At 38.9% G+C, this 22,020-nt stretch overlaps 1 protein-coding gene across 9 annotated transcripts in view; it reads left to right on the top strand.

Annotated features, from left to right (window-relative positions):
• The window catches only part of ADAM22 (ADAM metallopeptidase domain 22), a 270,825-nt gene that overhangs the window by 236,788 nt on the left and 12,017 nt on the right, over positions 1-22,020 (top strand). For 4 of the 9 annotated variants that reach the window (XM_069086208.1, XM_069086205.1, XM_069086204.1 and 1 more), the window contains 2 exons: positions 8,936-9,036; positions 9,471-9,537. In XM_069086208.1, the coding sequence (XP_068942309.1) occupies positions 8,936-9,036; positions 9,471-9,537 (168 nt within the window). Of the gene's footprint in view, positions 1-5,812; positions 6,008-8,935; positions 9,037-9,470; positions 9,542-12,009; positions 12,121-14,813; positions 14,901-22,020 lie in introns of those variants that run through there. The other 5 variants (XM_069086210.1, XM_069086211.1, XM_069086212.1 and 2 more) reach the window with 5 other exon arrangements.

The following is a 22,020-nucleotide window of genomic DNA, read 5'->3' as shown; positions in this document are numbered from 1 at the left end:
ATGATATATAAGAAATACAGTAATTAAATTATGTCTTCTTGACCTCAGCATTCAATTTAATCAGGAATGCTCAGAGTTCCTTTTTTTTTTAAGCTATCTTCCTTATGTGATCTTCCTACCTTCCCTTAAACCTTTCTTTGTTTTTTACATTTATTATTTTAATGATTTCCATGGACCTGTGATGTGACATTATTCAATACTCCTCAAAAATAACATATTAAAGCAAAATTCCATGCAGATGATCTAAATGACACACAAGGCCTTGAAAAATTACCTCCCCCAAGGTGAGAGGTTGTTCATTTGACTAAATTTACATATGTCTTACATCACCTTGAGTGAACCTTAAATCTAGTTAATTTAAACTCCAAGCTTTTTGACCATCTTTGAAAAGTCTGGACTATCCCAAGACACTGTCAGACTAGTGGCCTATGTGGTAACTTTCATTTTTCCAGGGATGAGGGAGGACAGGAGTAAGTTAATGCCAGGGAATATGGCCTACTAGTTTGGCATTATGATGCCAGGGTAAAGTTTCCAAAGCCTTAATGTAAAATACCCTGACATGCTTTTAAAGATTAATTAGGGCTTTCCTCTCAAACCCCAAAACAAAGTCCTGGAAAGGATTCCATCAGATTCCCTTCTCTAGGAAAGATTAAAATTTAAGAGAGGCTAAAAAAAAGTACTTAATTAGGTTTTTGTCTATAGAAATAACATACAAAATATTATCAATGTAAAAAAATACAACTTTAGGGGTGGCCAGGTGGCTCACCGAGTAAGAGCACCAGCCCCAGTGTTGGGATGACCTGGGGGATTGAATCTGGGCTCAGATACTTAGCACCACACCCAGAAATAACTGGCCATGTAACCTTGAGCAAGTTACTTAACCCCAATTGCTTAAAAAAAAATACAACTTTATCCTTTCCTGCTTTGACAGTCATTATAGAAGGCCCCACAGACTACCTGATACAATCTCAGTGCCAGGGCATTAAAAATTCTCACCAAAAACACTTAGGTTGAGCATCTGGGGAGTCCTGTACATATAGAACAAACTTCAGCTCAGAAAATTAAACACTGAACTTTAGGATAAGTAAGCAAGACTGAGGGAGGCTTACGCAAATGGAAATGTTTGCTGGACACAATGAGAGAATGAGACCTGGAGCAAAGTGGTTATTTTCTGTGTAGAATCATAAAAAGAAATCTTTGATCTTGAGCACGTAATTGAAAGGGAACATAGGCTAAGGAAAGGAAATCATGAATTTTCTGAGGATCAAGAGAGTGTCAACCAAGACAACAATAATGATGATGGTGATAAACATTTACATATTGCTTTAAGGATTGCAAAACACTGTAATATGGTATCTCATCTCATCCTCACAACTATCTGGGGAGGTAGGCTCTATTATTCTCCCCATTTCAGAGATGATGGAACTAAGTCACAGAGAAGTAAGGTGATTTGCTGAGGGTCACACAGCTGTTCTATTTGAACACAAGTCTTTCTAACTCCAAGTCTAGTGCTCTTGACCACTATATCTAGCTTGAAGATGGCCCAGTTAAGATTATAGGGTGACAGAGCTAAAAAAATATCTTTGAGATCAACTACATTCCCCTCTTTTTCCAGATAAGGAAACTGAGGCCCAGAAAAGGAAAGCAACTTGATAAGGTGATGCAGCTAGTTCATGGAAGATCCAAAACCTAGAACCCAGCTCTCCAGACCCCAAGTCCAGTATCCACTCCAGTACAGTACATTGTCTTGATTAAGGATAGGGGGAGACATTCATTTTAATTGAAATTTATTAGTCATAGGAACATCATATAATCTGAAGAATCAGATGAGACAAGTAATATAGCAGCACTAGTAAAAGGTGGAAATTAGATGATGAACAGTTAAATTTTGGACTCAGCCCCAGAAACATCGGTATTCAACCGCCAGTCTTCAAACCCAGAAACTCAGCACTTGAATAAACTGTAATTGTAAAATAGGTGAGACATTTTTACTTCTAAACTAAAGTGAAACTAAGTAGTCCAAGTGAACAAGCAGCGTCAGCCTGGGGAGACAGAACAATTGGTATTTTATATGGGTCAGCCCTGACATTTTTTGTCAGTTACTTGGCTAAGGATGAGTCATTAGGATAACAAGGGACACTGGGGTGTGAGGGGCAGTCAGCACTCTGAAAGGGAGGCTTAGCTTTCAAAATAACTCTTTTAAATTGTCCAAGTATTTGGAAACCAAGAGAATGTAGGCAGCCCGAGGAACACACTGAAGGAAAAGAGGCAAGTGGGATAGGACTTGAAAAGGTTTTTAATGGCTAACAAGTTGAATATCTCTGTCAATGTCATGCTTTTGCTTAAAGTAATAATAATAATAATAATAAAGACACAGTGTCAACATTTTGGGAAGATTAGGATTCTACAATCATTAGAATTGGAAGGACCTCAGCACCATCCAGTACCATTCTCTCCTTTTACAGATGATAAAACTAATATCCACAGAACTGAAATGACTTGCTCTGGGTCATGCAGGAAGAATTTAGCAAAAACTTAGAAAATATTTAAAACCTGCACAAGAAAGATTTTTAAGATAATCAAAGGGTAGGGGCATGGGTAGGAGAAATTTGAGGAAAAATCACAGGGGAGATTGAACCAGAAGTTCTCTATCTTCAGAAATGACTGGCCAAGATGACATGGGCATTAGGTGCCTGATGTATGAAGGTTAGGAAGAAGGGTGAATTTCATGACCAGGAAGGTAGCTAAACATTTTACATGGGAGCACATCAACAATGACTAGTATTCTATAATAAGCCCTTGGATAGCATCTAATTCTCCAGAGATGAAGATGATAAACGTTTGAGGAATTTACAATGTAGGTAAGCCTAGAACCTTTCTGCCTGACCACAGGAAGTGAGTTGGACTACACAGAATGTAGAAAGCCTTTTCTGTCTTTGACTCTCTGAGTTCTTCCCTCTCAAGAGTGCTTGGTTTGTAAAGCACTGAGCCTTAGAATGTTCTCCACCAAGATAAAGAATGACACTCAAATACTGAAAAAAGAGGAAGCTATGGAAGAATGCATAAAATATGACCAGCAATGTGGAAAAGAAAATGCTATTTTAGTGAACCAGAAAATTACAGAGTTTCATTAATAGTAAGATAATCAAATCCTTTAAAAGACAGAGTAGTTTTTGGAAATTGATAATGGGAGAGATGATTATCATTATCATTTCAATATTGTCTTCAGTATTTATTTAAACCAGTTTAATGAACGTCACATTTCATTTAGCCTGCAAAGACTGTGACCAGAGTAGCATGCAATTCTTGGGCATTACAAGGATTTGATGATTGAGGCATTTTCATTGATAACACCATCATGATGGCTAGTATAATCCAGAAGGGAAATTTTGGCCATGGCATGACAAACTCTAAAACTTTCATTGAGTGGTCATTTTCCCCCAAGCACTGATTAAATTCGTCAACTAGTGAGATAGGTGTCAGAAATAAAACAAAATGATTCAAGAGACTAAAAGGCTAAGTTTAGAAGAGAAGTATTCATCCTTTATCATTGACTACCTCAGGCACAGAGGAAGACATGATAGTTTTGTTTACTTTGGGAACACATCTGAGCATTACCAAATTCAGTCATTGTATATGTTTTAAATGGCTGTTTAGAATAAACACATTCATTATTTACATGTGAAATTGAGCTAAAAATGCAAATCTAGTGAGAAATACTAATTTCTTCTATCATAACAAGGAATAGACTGAAATTTTGTAACTCAGAAGAGAGATTTTGTTTGATATTTACTTGAAAATTGCTTCTGAAGTCATATATAAGACAATGTTGAAATAACTTCAAGAAAGAAGCATGTTATTATTAAAGAAAACAAATGAACAAAAATTCTTTTTCAAATCTAATTACAATGTGAGAGTTAGCACAATTCAAAGACAGCATCTGAAAGTACCTTTCTTCCAAAAATTTAGCATTGGCATGTTTTCTTAAAGGTTAGCTTACATAAATGGCAGGACATTATGAACATAAAAATATAATGATAAAAGCAGTCATTTAATTTGTCTCTTCATAGAGAGCAATTAAAATCTAATTCTTTGTAAAACATCCAACCTGATATTTTATCTTTAGATTCACAGCAGCATTGAAATTGAACCACATTAAGTTGTAGTCACAGTTCTCAGCCCAGATATACATTGTGAAATGATGAAATGATCATTTGGTACAGATGAAGAGTTGAGTGAAAGGTGTTAACACCCAAGATAACCTGAGGAAAATGAAAACTTGAAACTGGATCATGGAATCATAGGATTACAGATTTAGAGCAAGAAGGGACAATTGGAGGTCATCTATTCCAACCCTCTCTTGTATAGATGAGGAAACCAAGACTCAGAGGAGTCAAGGGATTTGCTCAGATCACATGGTTACTAAATGTCTCAGGCTGAAAAGTTATGGTATCTACTCTTCTTTTTCCAAGAAAGACCTCACAGAAAACAAGTGAGAATGCTTCCAGTCTTCAGTCCACAATTTAGTCTAATGTTGAATGTTACTTATTGTTGGAACATGGAAGGGACCTTACAGGTCATCTCATCTTTACTGTTCCTTTTACAGATAAGGAAACTGAGGCCCAGAGAGGTGAAATTCCTATGTCTATCTTAATCTAAATTATATCTGGTCTATTGTTAATTTTATTTTTTCCTGTTTTTATCCATCCTCAGTGAAGATGGAAAACTGTTGTCACCATCATCATATATCCCTTCTGCACTCTAGTAAAGTTGCTTAACCATTCCTTAAGTATCTCTTCTTTAGGTTAAATAATTCCACTTTTTATCCTTCTTTACACATCTGATATTCCAAATATTTAGTTATCTTTTGGTTTCTCCACTGAACCATATTCCATTTATTCACTTTTCTTTTAAGCAGATTGTGAAGCCCAGAAAGGAATACAGAACCTTAATAAGACTGTCATATCATAGAATGGAACAAACAGGAGTTAACTCATTCTTTTAAGATAGAGGTTCTTAGGGGCGGCCAGGTGGCTCAGCGAGTAAGAGCACTGGCTCCAGTGTCGGGATGACCTGGATCAAATCCGGGCTCAGATACTCAGCACCACACCCAGAAATAACTGGCCGTGTAACCTTGAGCAAGTTACTTAACTCCTATTGCTTTAAAAAAAAAAAAAGATAGGGGTTCTTAATCTTTTTTGTATTATGGACACCTCTGGCAGTTTGGTGAAACCTTTGAACCCTTTCTCAGAATAGTGTTTCAAATGCATAAAGTAAAATGCATAGGATTACCAAAGAATCCAGTTATGTTGAAATCTAGTTATCAAAATATATTTTTGAAAACCAAAGTCGTGGTCCCTGGCTTAAGAATTCCCATTTTAAGATTCTGTCAGTATGTGAGAATCGTGAAGATGAGATTCTTCAGCCCCGTGGTAAAGCTGTACTCATCTACTCCAAGGTTTTCTATCCTAAAACCTTTTATTTGAAATGAAGTAATTGTTAAATATAAAGGTGAAATGAAGACTTGCAAAGATAATGGGGACTAATTTACCAAAACGGAGCACATCATCTTTTTTTTAAAGAGTATAAGGCTGTTTTAACCAACTGTTCCAGCATGGCGGTAGTGGTCCTTCCAGATACTCACTGTGAGAATGACTTTCATTTGTCACCTTTAGTAATAATCTTGTGTGTTATGATAGACTTGATTCATATAGATCATTAGCCCTTCCTCTTTTTTTCCTGAACTAATATTTGTATATGTCTGTGTACGTGTGTCTTGTTTTCTGACTTTAAAATGTTTATTATGCTTTAGACAATTACCCCAGGGAGATTATGTAAAAAAGCCTGGAGATGCCGATTCTTTTTATAGCGACATGCCTCCGGGAGTCAGCACAAACTCAGCATCTAGTTCTAAGAAGAGGTCTGCTTTTCTGTCGCATTTTCAGATTTCTACCTGTTCCATCCCACATTATTCCATTAGTCAGAACATTTCATTATTTTGCAGCAGGTTTGATTACTTCTTCCTTCTTTCTGGAATGTTATAAATGGTATCCCTTGTTCTTTGATTACACGCATGAGTTCTGGGGGTATTCTAGAGTACCCTGTGCTCCAAACTGCCTGTTTTCAAAATCAAATGAGAAAAATCAAATAAATGAAAAACAACTTTGAATGCATAACAACCCAAGAGGGTGTTGGACAATCTATTTCTCACATGTCTCCAGAAAAGATAAGTGTGTTCACTAACATTTTCAATGGTGGGCTTCATATCATGGTCTTGTAGTCAAAGAAAAAGGTTACTATCATGCTTCAATAAAAAGCAATAAATAAAATATACTTATAGTATTAATGCTATTTAGAAAATTCTTTAAATACTATGTTGTATTTTTGAAAGCAAAGCTAGATATGAAGCAAAGATTGATTGTTGTGAAATGTGCTTTTGAATGTTGCATTAAGGATTGCTAGTTTTGCATTTTATTCCTGGAATGATCTTTCCTAGACGTATGCAACTTTCAGCTTAGTGCTAGCTTAACTGGTTTGATGTGTGTTTGCCAGCATTCATATCAATACAGTATGGGTAGATGCATTATTCATTTGTTCTTTAGAGTTTGGTATCATATTTTTGCTCCAAGTTCATAAAATACACAAATAGCTCTTAAAATTCTGCATGATTTATAATTACCCAGCTGGGTAAAATGAGGGAAAACAGAAATTGCTGGAATGCCTTAGGAAATGTGTATAATTGTGAGCCTGTTTTCATAGTGAAAGAAAACTGCTTCATAGAAGAATTTCATTAATTGGTAATGGGGAGAAGGGGAAGTGGAGGGGGAAATAATATATATGTATATATATTAATACTTTATGTGTTACCTTTGGAATGGCAGTTATTTTGGATTGTAAGGGCAATTGCTATTCTCCTACTGACAGAAAGAAGGCAAGTAGAGTGATAGATAGAATTTTAAAGCTGAAAGGGACTTAAAATTCTATAATCTCTGGCCTTACTATCTTCTTTCTGTTAGCAAACGGGATCACTTCTGAAACTGTTGATACTGTAAAACAGCTACTCTGTCTCTCCCCAATTTTTTTTCCACAATAGATCTTACTCATCAAAAACACATATGAATAAGCAATTAAAATAGTAAGTTTGGTGAGGTATGGAACCCTTTTAAAAACTGCCTAGGAACTCGTTTTTTTCATTTTACTGTTATATTTCATTATAAAAAGTTACTGTCCACCCAGAATAGAAAAGATAATTTATATATAAGGAATATAGAATTTGAGAAGGGAGCAAAGAGAGTGATTTTTATGTGTGTGTGTGTATATTTTTTGTTGTTATTATTGTTTTGGATTGTTTTGTTTTGTTTTGGGGCTTTGTTTTGTTTTGGTTTTGGAAAGAGGGGACAGGCATAGTTAAAGGGGACAAGAGTTTGGGCTGCTTCTGTTTTCCATAGCAAAAGCATATTTGCTCAGTAAAAGAGTTTTAAATTAAGTAATGTAGTAGATAAATGGAGGGAATTGAATAGATTTCAGTGGTATTTCTGTTATTGTTGCCCCAAATAGGACACCACTTAATTAGCCAGTAATGGTGAAGAATGTTATCTTAACTTCAGAGAACCAATAATGTATTGGTGCATGATGTGCCCACTTAACTACTTGATCAGAAATAGCTTAATAAGAAGTCTCCCTTTTAAGGGAAGATTTGTAACAGTTTTCCATCATGATGTGTGATATTTGAAGTATGATGCCATTTTCTGAAGCGCAAAAGCAGTCAACAGAAACACCTGAAAAAGTATTTGGGTGGTTCCCAGAACTTCCTCAAGGCCCAAGGTTGCAAATCTTAAGCAGCTCGGAAAATATGTTGAGTATTTTCACTCTTCCTCCATGCTACTGGGTGTGTAGAATGTCATGAAGTGGTTCTTGTGTGATACCAGGTAGGTCTGTCCATTTTGTTTCTAACAGATTTGAAGATGATGGGACACAAATATACAAATGGTAGTAAAGTGGTTAATGGAGGCAACCTACAAAGGTGTCCGTGATCTGTGTCTGACCAAGTTCACTGGCATTTATTCAATGAGTCAATAGACCTTTTAGATGATATTGGTGGAAGAAACTCCATTCACTGGGGGGAAGTTGACTTACTTTCTAAGGAAACAACAGTATCGCCTTTATGGCTTAATCATATTTGTCTTGAGTAAATCTTAATCAAATTTTCTCATGGCCTTATACTTAAGAAACAAGTACAGCAGAACCTCTTTATAACCCTGGTATTGGTAAACAGCACTGACCCGTTATAAGCAAATGGACTAGATCAAGCTTTTTGCTCTGTGTTCTGAGCATAAGCCCATTACTAAATAATTATTAAATGAACCATGTTAGCCGGGCATGATGGCGTACACGCCTGTGATCCCTGCTCCTGGGGAGGCTGAGGCTGGTGTTACGCTTCAGCTCAGGAGCATTGAAAAGCAATAGGACTAAAATTGAGCAGGCATCTTCATTACATCCTTTTCCAATATGGTGACTTCCTGGGAGTGAGACTACCAGGCTGCCTGAGGAAGCACAGACAGGCTCAGGTTAGAAGTGGGATGGGTTAAAACTTGCATGCTGATCACTATTTATTGGGATTGGGCCTGTGAGTGGTCCCTGAATTACCAACCTGGGTGAGATGAGATTAACAACAGCAACAACACCAAGAATAGTAATAACCATGTTATAATGGGGTTCCTTTGTATTTGGTTTTTCTTAAATCAATTTTTGTGCAGTTCTATTCTTCATGAAATACTTTTTATTTCTCTTCATTCTTTCATTTTCCCAGATTATTAATTTAGTTATTGCTTATATTATGTATTATGTAGTGATGTAAGCAGTTCTGTTTACTAATTTCTAACTTGGAAAGCTAAGAAGAAGAGAGGTAAGCGTGACATGTCTATTTCAATTTCAGGTCAAATGGACTCTCCCATTCCTGGAGTGAGAGGATTCCAGACACAAAACATATTTCAGACATCTGTGAAAATGGGAGACCTCGAAGTAACTCATGGCAGGGTAAGGAACGTTGAGATTCATTTGTAGAGCCATCCCAAGTTCCCGATTCCATTGGGCTGGATTGTTTCTTATTAGCCTCTCTCTCTATTCCTTTTCCCTTATAAGACCATTAAGGTCAACAGTTCACCAATCAAGGGGCAGTTATTAATCACCTACTATATGCCTGGCAGAAGAAAGTAAATATGGTATGAGAATCCAAGCTGTTTTTTCCTTGGAATAGAAGTATAACTCACTTATTAATGATAAATATGAGAGGATTTAACAGCTAGGGTGTACTACATAACTCTAGATAGGGCTGTAGGATGCTTTGAAATACATATCTGATTGAGGAAAGTGGTCTTCTGAATCAGAAGCTCTAAGCAAATAGATTTAAAATAATATTCATTTACATGCATACTTACTGAAATCTTCTATCTCCAACCCATCTATTTTAGGTAATCTAGGAGGCAACAGAAAGAAAGTCAGAGGCAAAAGATTTAGACCACGATCTAATTCGACTGAGTAAGTCTGACCCTTTAATGAAAAAGGAGGCTCCAGTGTTCCTTGTGATTTGTTCTAAAGAAAATGGGTTGATCATTTACAAATTAATTGATCATCTGGTCAAAAAAGTAGAAACCAATGCTTTGGTATAATCTGCTTTATTCTTACTTTTTAACTCTTCTTTTTGCCCTTGGAAAATTAACCATAACTTTTCTTTTTTACATAGGCATCTTCGCAACTGTGCCCATAGCAATACTCAATGACAGTGAGGGTCTCTACCCTTGTTTCAGGCTTAATTCTACAGTAACTTTCCTTTGTGGTTACTTGGTTCAGTGTTTGAAGGGAATGCTGCTAACTTTCCTTTTTTTTTTTTTCATCACACTGGGTTCAACCATTCCAGAGAGATAACTCTCTTTTTCTCCCCAATACTCACTCCCACCTTGAAAGCATTAGGAAAGAGTCCAACTATACTTGGATGATCTCCCACTTGAAGCTGCTGCTTAGAGATTTTCATGGCTGCAATCTAAGCATTCTCTCAGACTAGTCAAAATAAAGCATTACTATCACACTTATGAAAAGAGACTTAAAAGGCCATTTACATTTTTTCTGCACCTTAAGAGGCATCAACATTTTTGAATATGGCATTGTACATAAGATTGTACAGGCAAAAAATTAAATAAGAGAGGAACAAGTTCACACTTAAATATTTTAGAATAATGCAATTACCTTGCACTCTTTTCTGTCTCTCTTTTTAAATATATATATACATATATATATGTATAAAACCAAGCTTAATTAAATTCTTCAACTACCTTCCTGGAATCTAGCATAGCCCTAATCCATATCTTCATATATAATGCTTATCGCCCAGTTCAATTTCCATTACCCTTGCCCCGTATCAGAATCTTTACTTCTCTCTTACTCTGATGATAATTATTATTCCCAGAATCTCACTTGCTGTTTCATACCTTACTAATGATTTTTTTTAGTTGGTTTTGTTTTTGGAAAAAAAAAAGCCTGAATATCAAGTATTTTGTTAACTGCTTGCTAGAAACTTACGTTAGCATTTCCATCATATGCCCTACCTTTTTTAGTCCAGGTATAATAACATTGCCCTGAAATTTGGATCTTCCAAGATGAATGGTATTGTCTGTAAGTGGCTTGTCAAAGTTTACATAGAGGATTCGTTATCCACTGGGAAATAATGGGCAATTCCAGTAATTCCATTGCATGACTCAGAATGGCAATAGAAAATGACACCATTAACTCCCAAGCTCTGAGAGTTTATCTTACACACTCCCAAAGCACTCAGGTGCTTTAGGCCTTACTGTTGATAAACTCTTCTTGGAATGTTGTTTGGGGTTTTTTGTTTTTGTTTTTTGCATGGGGCTACTACCCAATAATACCTAAGCTAAGGGTTACTTAGTTGTGTTTCATCCAGTTGCTCCCTAGAGTGAAATTGATAAAGGGCAAATTTTTCTCTATTATTTTCTTTATGTACTCTTTAATTTTCCAACTGTATTTCCTATAACAAGGCTTAAAGATCTCTAAAATTTGGGGAGGGGGGGAGATGACACTGACATTAGAATAGAGCCATGGGTTTGGGGACCAAAGAGTTATTTAGTTTTTATTGGTACCAAAGGGATAAAGTGGGATCAGTATAATACTTTTCTAGAGTAATTACATGATTATCTTTTGTTATAAATTTCCCAAAGCCTTGCTAAAAAAAAACAAAACCTGATGCTACAAATAACTTTTGAAAAACTTGGCCTGAGAGCCCATCAAATGTAAAAAAAAAAGAAGTTGGCCATGAGTCATCTTTGTAGGTGAGAAACAAACCAACTGGTAAAATTTCAGAGTTTTTATTGATTTTCCAAAATGTGGTCCTGTATTTATTTCCCTTTAATTATATACTTAATAACATATTTCCCTTTAATAATAGTATAACAATAATAACACCAAGCCTGTGGAAACTGACCACTGATTATCTCATGTACCCCTTTTATTATATCTAAACAGTTTCAATAAAGAGATAAAAAACTGTAAGCATTCCCAATACGTGTGGATTCCGCTGATACCTTAAAATACCTACTGTTTTCCAGATTTATTGGGTACTTCCCCCCTCAATTTTGATATAGTGATATCCGTTGGGTGACTATGACAAGAACAAAAGGTTAGGTGTCAGGTGGGGTTTTTCTCTCATAGTTAGGCACATCCCACAGAGAAGGAAATCTCCTTCAGTCCGACTTGTAGAGGGCCTCATTTGGGAGAGTAGCATTCTGCTGAAGGTGGTGAGGCCAAGCAGGGGAATGCCTTTATCCTGAGGAGTACAACATGAAGACGCCTGCTTTGCTGTTTGACAGCCTGTGGTATCTTTGTTCAATCTGCATTGTTTTTCCTCAGAGCGTGTACATATTCCTCACTGTTGTACGTAATACTGACCTTTTTTTTTTTTTTGGCTTAGACTTTCTATTATATATTGTGTTTTTGCAGGAGGGAGCCCCAAGCATCCGAGCCTGGGCACTCCCTCGACCAGCCAACCCCAACCCAAGCCATAAGCCCAGGGCTTTCCGACCCCCCTTTGACAGGGAGTCAGGACCACAGGTCAGTTTCCATCTGCCCCTTTATTCTGGGCTGCCAATTACTCCTCCTTATCTGAGCTTAGTTATTTGATTTACGATGAAGCCCCCTGTGACTGCTTGGAGATGTTCCTGATGCAGCCGGCACTAGCTAAGCTCCCCTTGCCTTTCCAGCCTGAAGAATTAAAAACAAAACAAAACAAAACAAAACACTCTCAAGCCTGGGTATGAGGCATTTCTTGCATGCTGCGCTATGAGGCAAAGTTAAGTCATGTAGGCCTAGTAGGTAGGTTTCAGGGCAATTTGATTTAATTCCATCAATCCGACCACCATGCCTTGACATCATTGGGATGATAACTGCAAATGCTTAAAGGGCAGATATCCCTAAAAGAAGCAAGCGAAAGGCTCTATTCCACGGCCTTAAGTAAAGAGATTCCAACCCTCTGAAATGCTACCCAGTTGGAAAGAGTGAAGCTGACCTTGTGAATGTCAAGCCTTGTAGCTTTAAGCTCCTTCTGAGAGCCATTGTCTCTATGATATGTCCTTTGAATTTGCATTTGAAGTGCAGGGAGCAACCTGGCCTTCAGGTCCCTGCAGTTGCAGGGGGCCTGTGAGTGTCTAAGTTCGTGGTATGGCTATGTCAGTGTCTTACCTGGTAACAGCTGCATGGGCTTTCTCTAATGTCCTCCCGCCAGCCCAGAGCTTTAACTAGCACTCCATCTGTGGCTGTATTGGCTTTTTCTACTTTTACTTTGGGTTCAGAGACTCTATTGAGAGCTTCAAGCAAGTTTTGATTTGCTCTCTCTCTGTAAAAAAGACCCATTGGAGGTGGTTGTGGCTAACAGCAAGGCTCTGTTGCAGGCTGGTTCCCCACTTGGGGGACAGAGCATCCATTGGCAAAAATGGTCTCAGAAGCTCTTCAAACAAACCCTTCTTTCACAGACTGAACTTTCTGGTTTTCAATGGCGCAATACGTTGGGTACATCTAAAAATGAAGGGAAGAGAGAAAGGGTCAAATCTGGAGAGAAAGAAAAATCTGACGTGCTTAAGAAAAATAAAACTACAGAATTATGAGTATAAATCAAATCCACTGGTAAGCTGTTTAAGAACTAAATAAAGATGGAAAGAATAGACTTTGTCATCATAAAACCACATACTTTTATGTTTGGCTCTGGCTTATTTCTGAGGCCCTTACATGGTTTTATGGGACTGATCTGATCAATTCCCACAAATGCCTCTGTGATGTGGGCAAGAGAAAAAGCATAATCTATTTGTGTTACTGATGAGAAAACTCCTCCAGGCTTCCTGATTCCTCACATGTTCCATTATTTGAATTTAAAAATTCTTGCAGGTACAAAAACCTGAGGGGATTGTCATTTGACCCAAAAGGCAAAACTCAGACCTAAAAATCAATCCTCTTGAGACTGTAATCTTTTCTCCCTAAAGTTTTTTCTTCTTTGGACCCTCCAGGCATATGTTCAGACATACATAGTGCCTCTCTCAGGAAGGAAATTCGATGAGCCATCTGTGATGACCTTGTACCCCAGACACCCAACTTAAAATAGAGTTACTTGGATGGTGGCTCTCACGGGTCATTTTTTAATTTCAGCCTAAATGACTGAAGGCTGGAATGCACAAAAGACGGGAGGGATATACGTTGCAGCCACAACTAAACACCATGAACCATCCTCAGTAATTTTGTAGAGTCCTATACCTATACGGGGCTATAATTGTTATATGACTGTATTATGTGACGGCTATAATGTTAATGGCTCTGGAATCCAAGGCTTCTTGTTGCTTCTCAAGCGTAAGTCTCATAGAGACTCCCCATCTTGCACTGTTCCTGGATGGAGAGAAGCACAGAGAAAGCAGACTGGTGGTACTGTATAGAAAGATCACTGGATCGGAAGCCAGAGGACTTCGGTGCAAATTCTGGATTTGTCCCTTATTACACATGTTACCTTGAGTAAATCAGTTCATCTCTTTATAGGCCTCAGTTTTCTCATCTGCAAAATGAATCAGTTGGACTAGATCAGGGGTTCTTAACCTTTTTTTGGGTCATAAACACCCTTGGCAGATAGGTGAAGTCTATGAACCCCTCCTCAGAATAATATTTTTAAGCGCATACAATAAAAAGCCTAGGATGACAAAGGAAACCAATTATATTGAAAATACAGTTATCAAAAAAAAATTTTTTTAAACAAGTTCACAAACCGCAGGTTAAGAACTCCTGGGTTAGCTGACCACTAAGGTCCCTTTCCCAGCTCCAAATCTGTGGTCCTAAAGTCAAGAGTTTTTTTCTCTTTCTGGTATTCTTAAAGTTTCCCCAGAGAGCAAATTGGATTGGTTGCACTCTGAATGGCCAAAGCCATTTAGCAGGAAATGGTTGGAGTAAAATCATTTGGGGAGGAGACTGTGAAGGACTGTGAGTAGTACCTCAAAGTCCCTTAGGGAGCCCATCCAAAACTGTTCTCCGGATACACTGATACATTCCAGAGGGATTGCCTCGAGCCTTGTTGTAGCTGAGATTCCCCCCCCCCATGCCCTTGTACAGATGGCATAGTCACCACTCACCTCATCCCCATCACCACCCACCACCCACCCTGGTTTGTTTGCATTTGAAGGGGTAAGACATCCTTGCTAAGCTTGTCCCGTGTGTTCTCAGATTTTTCTATCTTGTTCTTCTGCTTTCTCTGTTCCTTCCATTGCTTTCTGCAGGTATTTAAACCCATGGTTCAAAAGAGAATATAATGTAGCTAAGTGGGTAGAAGATGTGAATAAAAACTCTGAAGGACCATACTTTAGGTATTTGGTGAATTAATTCTCTATTCTTTTCAAACCAGCTCCACACCCCTTCTCCTCCCCACCCCACCCCACCCCCAGCATTGAAAAATACTGGGGCAGGGCTGGACTGTCTACCTTGTATCTCTCAATACAAGTCCCTGTGTGTGTGGAAAGGATTCCTTGTATATTCCTTTGGGTCTCTGGTTTTGTTTGGGTTTTTTTTTTTTGTCGTTGTTTTTGGCTTTCCATGCAATTCTCGTTCTTTTCTGAATGTTTCAAATAAACCCGTTTGAAAGGGGTGTCATTAGTGCATGTCTTCTCCCCCACCATCTCTCTAGCTTTTTGGTAGCTTCCTCTTCATTTTATGCTAAATAGTGTTTTACAGGCATGAGACATACCTTCCACTAATAAAGAAACATTAACCCATACCAAATTTAGTTTATCTAATCAGGTGACTCATAATGCATTCTCCCTGCCCATTACCTTTACTAGAGAGGACATCCTAAATTTGAATGAAAAGAGGATGACAGAAGGCCGTGGAATTTTACCTCTTTTAAACAATGGATTGGATTTTTTTTTTCTATGACCGTGAAGCTCATTGAAAGCATGATGGCTGCACGTGAAAATGTAGAGGGTGGTCTTGAGTACTTTTTTCTTAGTATGATTACTAGGTGTTGAGTAATAATTACATCGAAAATATATTTTCAAATCAGTTTTTAATAGATTATCAATAATATAAACAGTCTTCATTATTATTCTTAATTACTATTGTTATGTTTGGTCTGGACCTGAGATGTCATCAGTATGGGCATCTCCCAGTATATAAACCCCCTTCTTCTAAAGCCTGAAGACTTCAAGGTCTTTACAGAGTTGTCTGGGACACTGAGAGTTTAAGTGACGTGCTCTTGCCTGCTTAAAGCTAGTATGTGTCAAATGCAGGACTTAGGAATATCGGGAACCCAGGTTTTCCTGACTCCAAGAGTTGGCCTTATCTAGAGTTCATGCCACACTGCTTCTCACAGTCTCCATGTCAATAAGAAATCCAACTCCAAGTCAATAAGAACTTCCTTTGTGGAAACCACTTCAAGTGGGAGCCAAAAGCTTCAAGAAAACCAGCACTCTTGACCTGCACACATAGGAACTGTAATTCCTACATCACAAAAGATGCCCAGTCTCCTGTTTAGATCATATGACTGGACTCTATATTACTCTAGAAGTCAAAGATCATTTGCAGCAGCTCTGAATTGTGTTTCTAGTAGTCAGTTGACAAGAACCATTTTGGTCCTCATTTTTAACTTTGGTGACACTGAAGGCAAAGAAAGCTATCATTAGGGGGGAAAATGGTCCTTTAAATACCTTCTCTTTTCAGCACAGTTTACAAGAGCTCTTTCAGATAAGTGACTAGAGTTGGTGTTTCTCGGGCAAGATTTTAAAACAATTAAAATTTTAAAAAAGAGAGAGAGAGAAAGTGCACTCAGCACCCACATAGGTGGACTTTCTCCTCCAGGGTACCATTTAGAATGACCTTGAAAAGAGTTTGAGAAAATGATTAGGCCTACCTGCATTTTAGCTTGACTCATAACATTTGCATATACCCCATCCATGGCATAACCCCCTGCCTGACTCCACAGAGATGCCCTCCACTCACTCACGTGTATCCTGCCACCACCTTCACCCCCAGACATATCCTACCTTCCCACACTGGACCCTCCTATACACACACACACACACACACACACACACACACACACACACACACATACTTATGTTCAAACATCCCACCCTCACCTACAGCTCCCAAGATGGTCAAAGTCAACAAGACAGGTAAGATCATTTTTATGTTTTCTTTAAATTTTTGTTCACCCTTAGCCCTGTATTCCTAAGGCTTATGGGCAGATTATAGTTTGTTCCACCCACCCCACCATCATTCCCCCAAAACTTGTTTGGCCCTAGATGGATGGGGGAGTGGTCATTTTTTTTAGAGAATTAATTTAACAGCTATTAATAATAATGAACAATATGGTACCCTGGAAGAGGTGATTCCTGTCCACACGGTCAGCTGAGGAGTTTATACTGCTCCCAGAGAGCAATTCATAATCTTTGGGATCAAACCTTAAGTCTTCATCTGCCCAGAAGCTGCATGGATGCCCAAAGTATGGGTGGGGAAATGCCTCAGTCTCCCAATTGCACGTGCAAAGCTGCCTGGGCAATTTGAGAGGATGTCTGGTATGCCCGCTGACAAGGTGGCCGCTTTTTTCTCCTTGATTGGCCTTAGAAATAGGCTCCTGCAGTGATGGGTCAAACTGAGGTTTGGTGAATCATTGAAAAGCCATATCTTGGTTACAAGCAGTTCATTATAGCTCAATAAAAGGCTACAGCCCAGAGTTGTACCACTCTGAGAAAACCGGGGGGACCTTTGCTGCAAGTCTTGGGGATGGGCCAGTCTGATAGCTCTGTGACTTTGGTGAGTCAGTCTCTTCTGTCCCAGGACTTTACCATTTCTTTTTTTTAAGTCTTAAAACAGCAGGGATGAGTCTTGCTTTCCCTCTGGTTCTAACCTCACACAGGGTATCTTGGATGTAACCTCAATTCCTTGGCTTATGCTTACAGCAACTTTGTGCTTAAGCTCAGCTCTGCTTTTCTTGCCTCTTGAGATTTCATGGCTACACTTTCAACAAAATAACCTCTAAGAGTGAAGAATGCATTGTTATTATCTCGTGTTATATGATTTCTGACTTCCAGAGCAAGATAGAGATGGTTCTCTGACTGTAGCAGGCTTATATGGTGGAAAGTTCAGTACCTAAGACAGTGCCTGTACCATTCTGTTCTGTCCTGTCCTTCTGCTTCTGTTCTGTTGTTAGTCCTTCATTTTTGAGGAGGACCATGATATCAGAAAGGAGATGTCATGACTTACAAGTGAATTAGATTTCAGTGAGGGAGGGCTATACAAAGTCACCAGCCTCACTCTCTCCTCCAGAGCCATCTGGTTCCAATGGGAAGATATAGATCAGGATTACTGGAGATGACCTCAGTGAAAGTCTAGAAAAAGAGGTAATAGACACAAAGAAGCTTCATCAAGAACTAGTCATGTCAAGTTAATCTCATATCCTTTTTTGACAGGTGAGCTAGACAGATAGCTCAGGAAAATGCCCTAACTATAATATGTCACCTACTTTTTTAGGAAACATTTGACAAAGTCTCTTATGGAAAATAAGGAGAGATGATTCAGAGGTTCATAGAGTTAGGTGGATTTGGAATTGGTTGAATGGTCAATTAGAAAGAGCAGTCATTCACTAATGATTCAGTGTGAAATTGGAATGAAGTTTCTAGGGAAGGGGCTCAGGAATTTGACCCTGATCCTATGCTGTTTAATATCATTATGGATCATTTGGATGGGTAGAATTTCCTGCCGAGTTTATAGAAAATACAAAACTAGGAGCCATAGGGTCAAGATCCAAAAATATCTTGACCATAAAATACTGAATTGAATCTAATAAGGTGAAATTGAAGAGGGATAAACATAGAGCTTCATACTTGGGGTCACTAAAATTGACAACCCCAGTAAAAGATGGAGGAAGCACTCCTAGTTCCTCTGAATTGTGGAATGACCTAGCGGTTGTAGAGGATTGCAAGACCAGAGTGTGGCAAGTGTTATATGGTGACCAAAAAGGAAATTAAAATCTTAGGTAACATTATAAGAGTCACAGTGTCCAGGAAGAGGGAGGAGATGTTCCTGTTGTCCTGGGTCCTGAATAAACCACTTTTGGTCAGTTTTTAGCACCACACTTTAAGAAGGGCATTGATAAGCTGGAGAGTGTCCAGAGGGAGGCAACCAGAATGGCACCATATGAAGACTGGCTGAAAGAATTAAGAATATTTAGCCAGGAGAAGTTCTTAAAATGGGGCAGCTAGGTAGTATAGCAGATAGAGTGCTGGGTTTAGAGTTAGGAAGACTCATTTTCTTGTGTTCAAATCCAGCCTCAGATATTTACTAGCTGTGTGATGCTGGGTAAGTCACTTAACCCTGTTTGACTCAGTTTTATCAGCTGTAAAATGAGCTAGAGAACGAATGGGAAACCATTCTACCGTCTTTTTCAAGAAAACCCCAAGTAAGGTTACAAAGAGTCAGACACAACTGAAAAAATGACTTTTCAGATGCCACCATTTGAAGGGCTGTATGGAAGAAGGAAGTAGACTTATTCAGTATGGTTTGGGTCTAACTGGACCTGTGATTTCATAAGAATTATGGGGGAAAGCTGCAAAAATGACAATTTTAGGCTTAATGCAAGGAAGGGTTGAATTGAAACTGTGCCAACAGAGAATGGGATATTTTGAGAGGTAGTGAGTACCCCTTCACTGAAAGTCTTCAAAGCAAAGGCTGGATAGCTCATTTGGCAAGGGTGTTGGTTTGTATTGTTGTATAAATTATATTGGATGGTTCCTGAAGTTCCTCTCCACTCTGGGATGTTGAGATCCTAAAAGGCCAAGTTCTGGCCCAGTCTAGGAAGACTAATCTGAACTGAGCTAGCTCTTGTTGTGGGGGTGCTCATGGTGGTCATGGTAGTGGTGGTGGTGGGGTGCTGATGGGAGTAGTAGTGGTGCTGCTGTTGCTGGTGGGAGTGATGATGGTAATGGTGGGGATGGGAAACTTCTCTAAAAAGATTTAACCCTGGGCAGTTTAGTGTAGCCCAGAGTCATACCCTATCAAAAACAAGACAAGGACACTCTAAGAAATGTGAGTCTGCTCTGGTATGACCCCAGTTTTGAAAGTCTGGAAATGTGGGGAACATAGGATCACTCTCAAGTGGCCTTACATTTCTAGTTCCAGTCTGGATCTATGCCCTAGTTTCTTCATATATCAAATAGAAATAATGAAATTTAATCTCTGTCTTCCTCATAGGAGTATTGTTATGATCAAATGAGATGATAGACCCAGAAGTGCTTGGGGAAAGTTCAAGAAGAACTCTACAAATGGCATCATGATTACATCTAATGCTGTCATATGCTATTATCTGTCTCCCCTCTCCACTCCACATTACAACTCATAACAATGAATAGAGGCAGTGTTTGTAGTCACTAAAGAGCCTACTCTGGAGTCAGGAAAGCCTGCCTCCCATAGGAACCAGCTTTGTGACTCTGAGCTAGTCACTTAACCTCAGAGTCCCAGGCACTTCTCAAAGACCAGAGTCTGTCTAATCTTTGGATTCTAGGACTATAAAAATAATAGAGGAATGACTCATTGGCATCCGTGGAATGTGTTTCCAAGCCAGGAGTTCCTTATACTAATGAAATCATGGGTCTGACATCTTTTCACTAAAGTTAAAAAAAAAAAAGGCTGTGGTTGCTGCTATTTTAATCATATTAAACTTACATCTTTCAGGTCTTTGGTACAGGATGGGACCCCCAAAGTCTAATATTCCCAGTGTTTGATGATCTGGGTTCAAGTTAAGGGCTGGGCTAAATTTGTTGCCATATCTCTTGGTGGGACGGAGATCAGAGAAATAAAAGTGATTGGTCTACAAACTTTTAAGTGCCTACTATGTGCCATACACTAGGGTGGGTGCTGAAAATTTAGAAATAGGCATGTGGTGTTTCTGTGACAGTCTTACTCAAGATAATCTACATGTTGGGGAATGAAAGAAAGAAAGTCCCTTTATTTGTGAATTTTTAAGGGCAGTGATTTGTGTGAGCACTTGGTATGCTAATCATGTCTTTGTTTAAGGAGCTTGGAGCATTTTTAGAAACTGTAGTTTTACAAACTGAATTAGTCTTCATAATATCCCTATTATAGAGGATTGAAAAGCTAATGAGTCAGCTGTGTTATATGGCAACCAAAAAGGCAATTAGATTGTATTATAAGAGACACAGTGTCCAAGACAAGGGAAATGATGATGATGATGATGATGACCCTGTGTTCCTGGAATACCCATGAGAAATCATGACAGAAAAGATACTAGAAGACTTTTTTTTGGAGGCAATCTGGGTTAAGTGACTTGCCCAGGGTCACACAGCTAGTAACGGTCTTAAGCAGGATTTGAACTCAGGTCCTCCTAACTCCAGGGCCAGTGTTCTATCCACTGTGCCTCTTGATTGCCCCTGGAACACTTTTTTATATTCTTTGGGATAAAGCAAGGGGAAAGTCATACCTCTCCAAACATCAGCCTTATCTACGTGCATATCCAACATGGGGATCAGTCATGTTTCCTGATGCCAACTTTTTCAAGGGATTCCTGTTTTTATTTTACTGGTGAAGAAGTGGATTCATAGCAACGAATGAGCCTTAGAAAGGAAGAGACTGACTGCAGTGTTCAGGAATGTATCGGCTAAAGAGAGCCCACCTCCCACGTGATCTGATCCAATTCCACAAGCATCAGTAATCAGCTTCCTCCTAAGTGCAAGGCACTCTCCTAGGAGTGAGAAATACAGAGTACATTAAAAAATAAAACCCAACAAAATGCAGTAACAGTTTTCGCCCTAAAGATGCCCAAATGGCATTGCAAAAACACTAACCAGACCATAGTACTCCTGTTATTCAAGTCTCCTTAGCATTCCGAGCCCTCTGTGACATGGCACCCACCTTCCCAGCCTTATTTAATCTAATTTCCCCTCATACATTCTCTGTACCAGTAAAATCAGCCTGCGGGCTGGTCTGCACACCTTTGCTTTGTACACAGTAATTATTTAATAATTGCTTGTTGATTGATTGGCTCTGGATAGCACCTCAGAAACCATCTTTTCCAACCTCCTCATTTTACAAAAAAGGTCTGCACACACATTCCATCCCCCACCACCATTCCTTTGCACAGGCTGTCTTCCCACGTCTGGAATGCATTCTGTCCCCACTTCTGCTCCTGACTCCCTTCAGCAGGTGCCATTTTTTCCATGACGCATTTCCTGACCTTTCCAGGTGTTTGTGCTTCCTCCTTCTTGAAATTACTTAGTATACTTTGTGTGCATTTTGTTGCTTCCTCAGTAGAGACTATAAGCTTCTTGAGGGCAGGGGCTAGTTGATTTTTGTCTCTGTCTTCCCAGAGTCTAGCCCAGTGCCTTGCACATAGTAGGTGCTTAATAAATGCTTGTTAAGATTGATGTAGTTAGGGGCGGCCAGGTAGCACAGCGAGTAAGAGCACCGGTTCCAGTG

The sequence above is a fragment of the Petaurus breviceps genome, unplaced genomic scaffold (genome assembly GCF_028583685.1).
Source record: "Petaurus breviceps papuanus isolate PSGF00001 unplaced genomic scaffold, PetGlider_PUasm1.0 178, whole genome shotgun sequence".
Lineage (NCBI taxonomy): Eukaryota > Metazoa > Chordata > Mammalia > Diprotodontia > Petauridae > Petaurus > Petaurus breviceps.
This window is presented reverse-complemented; position numbering and strand designations above follow the sequence as displayed.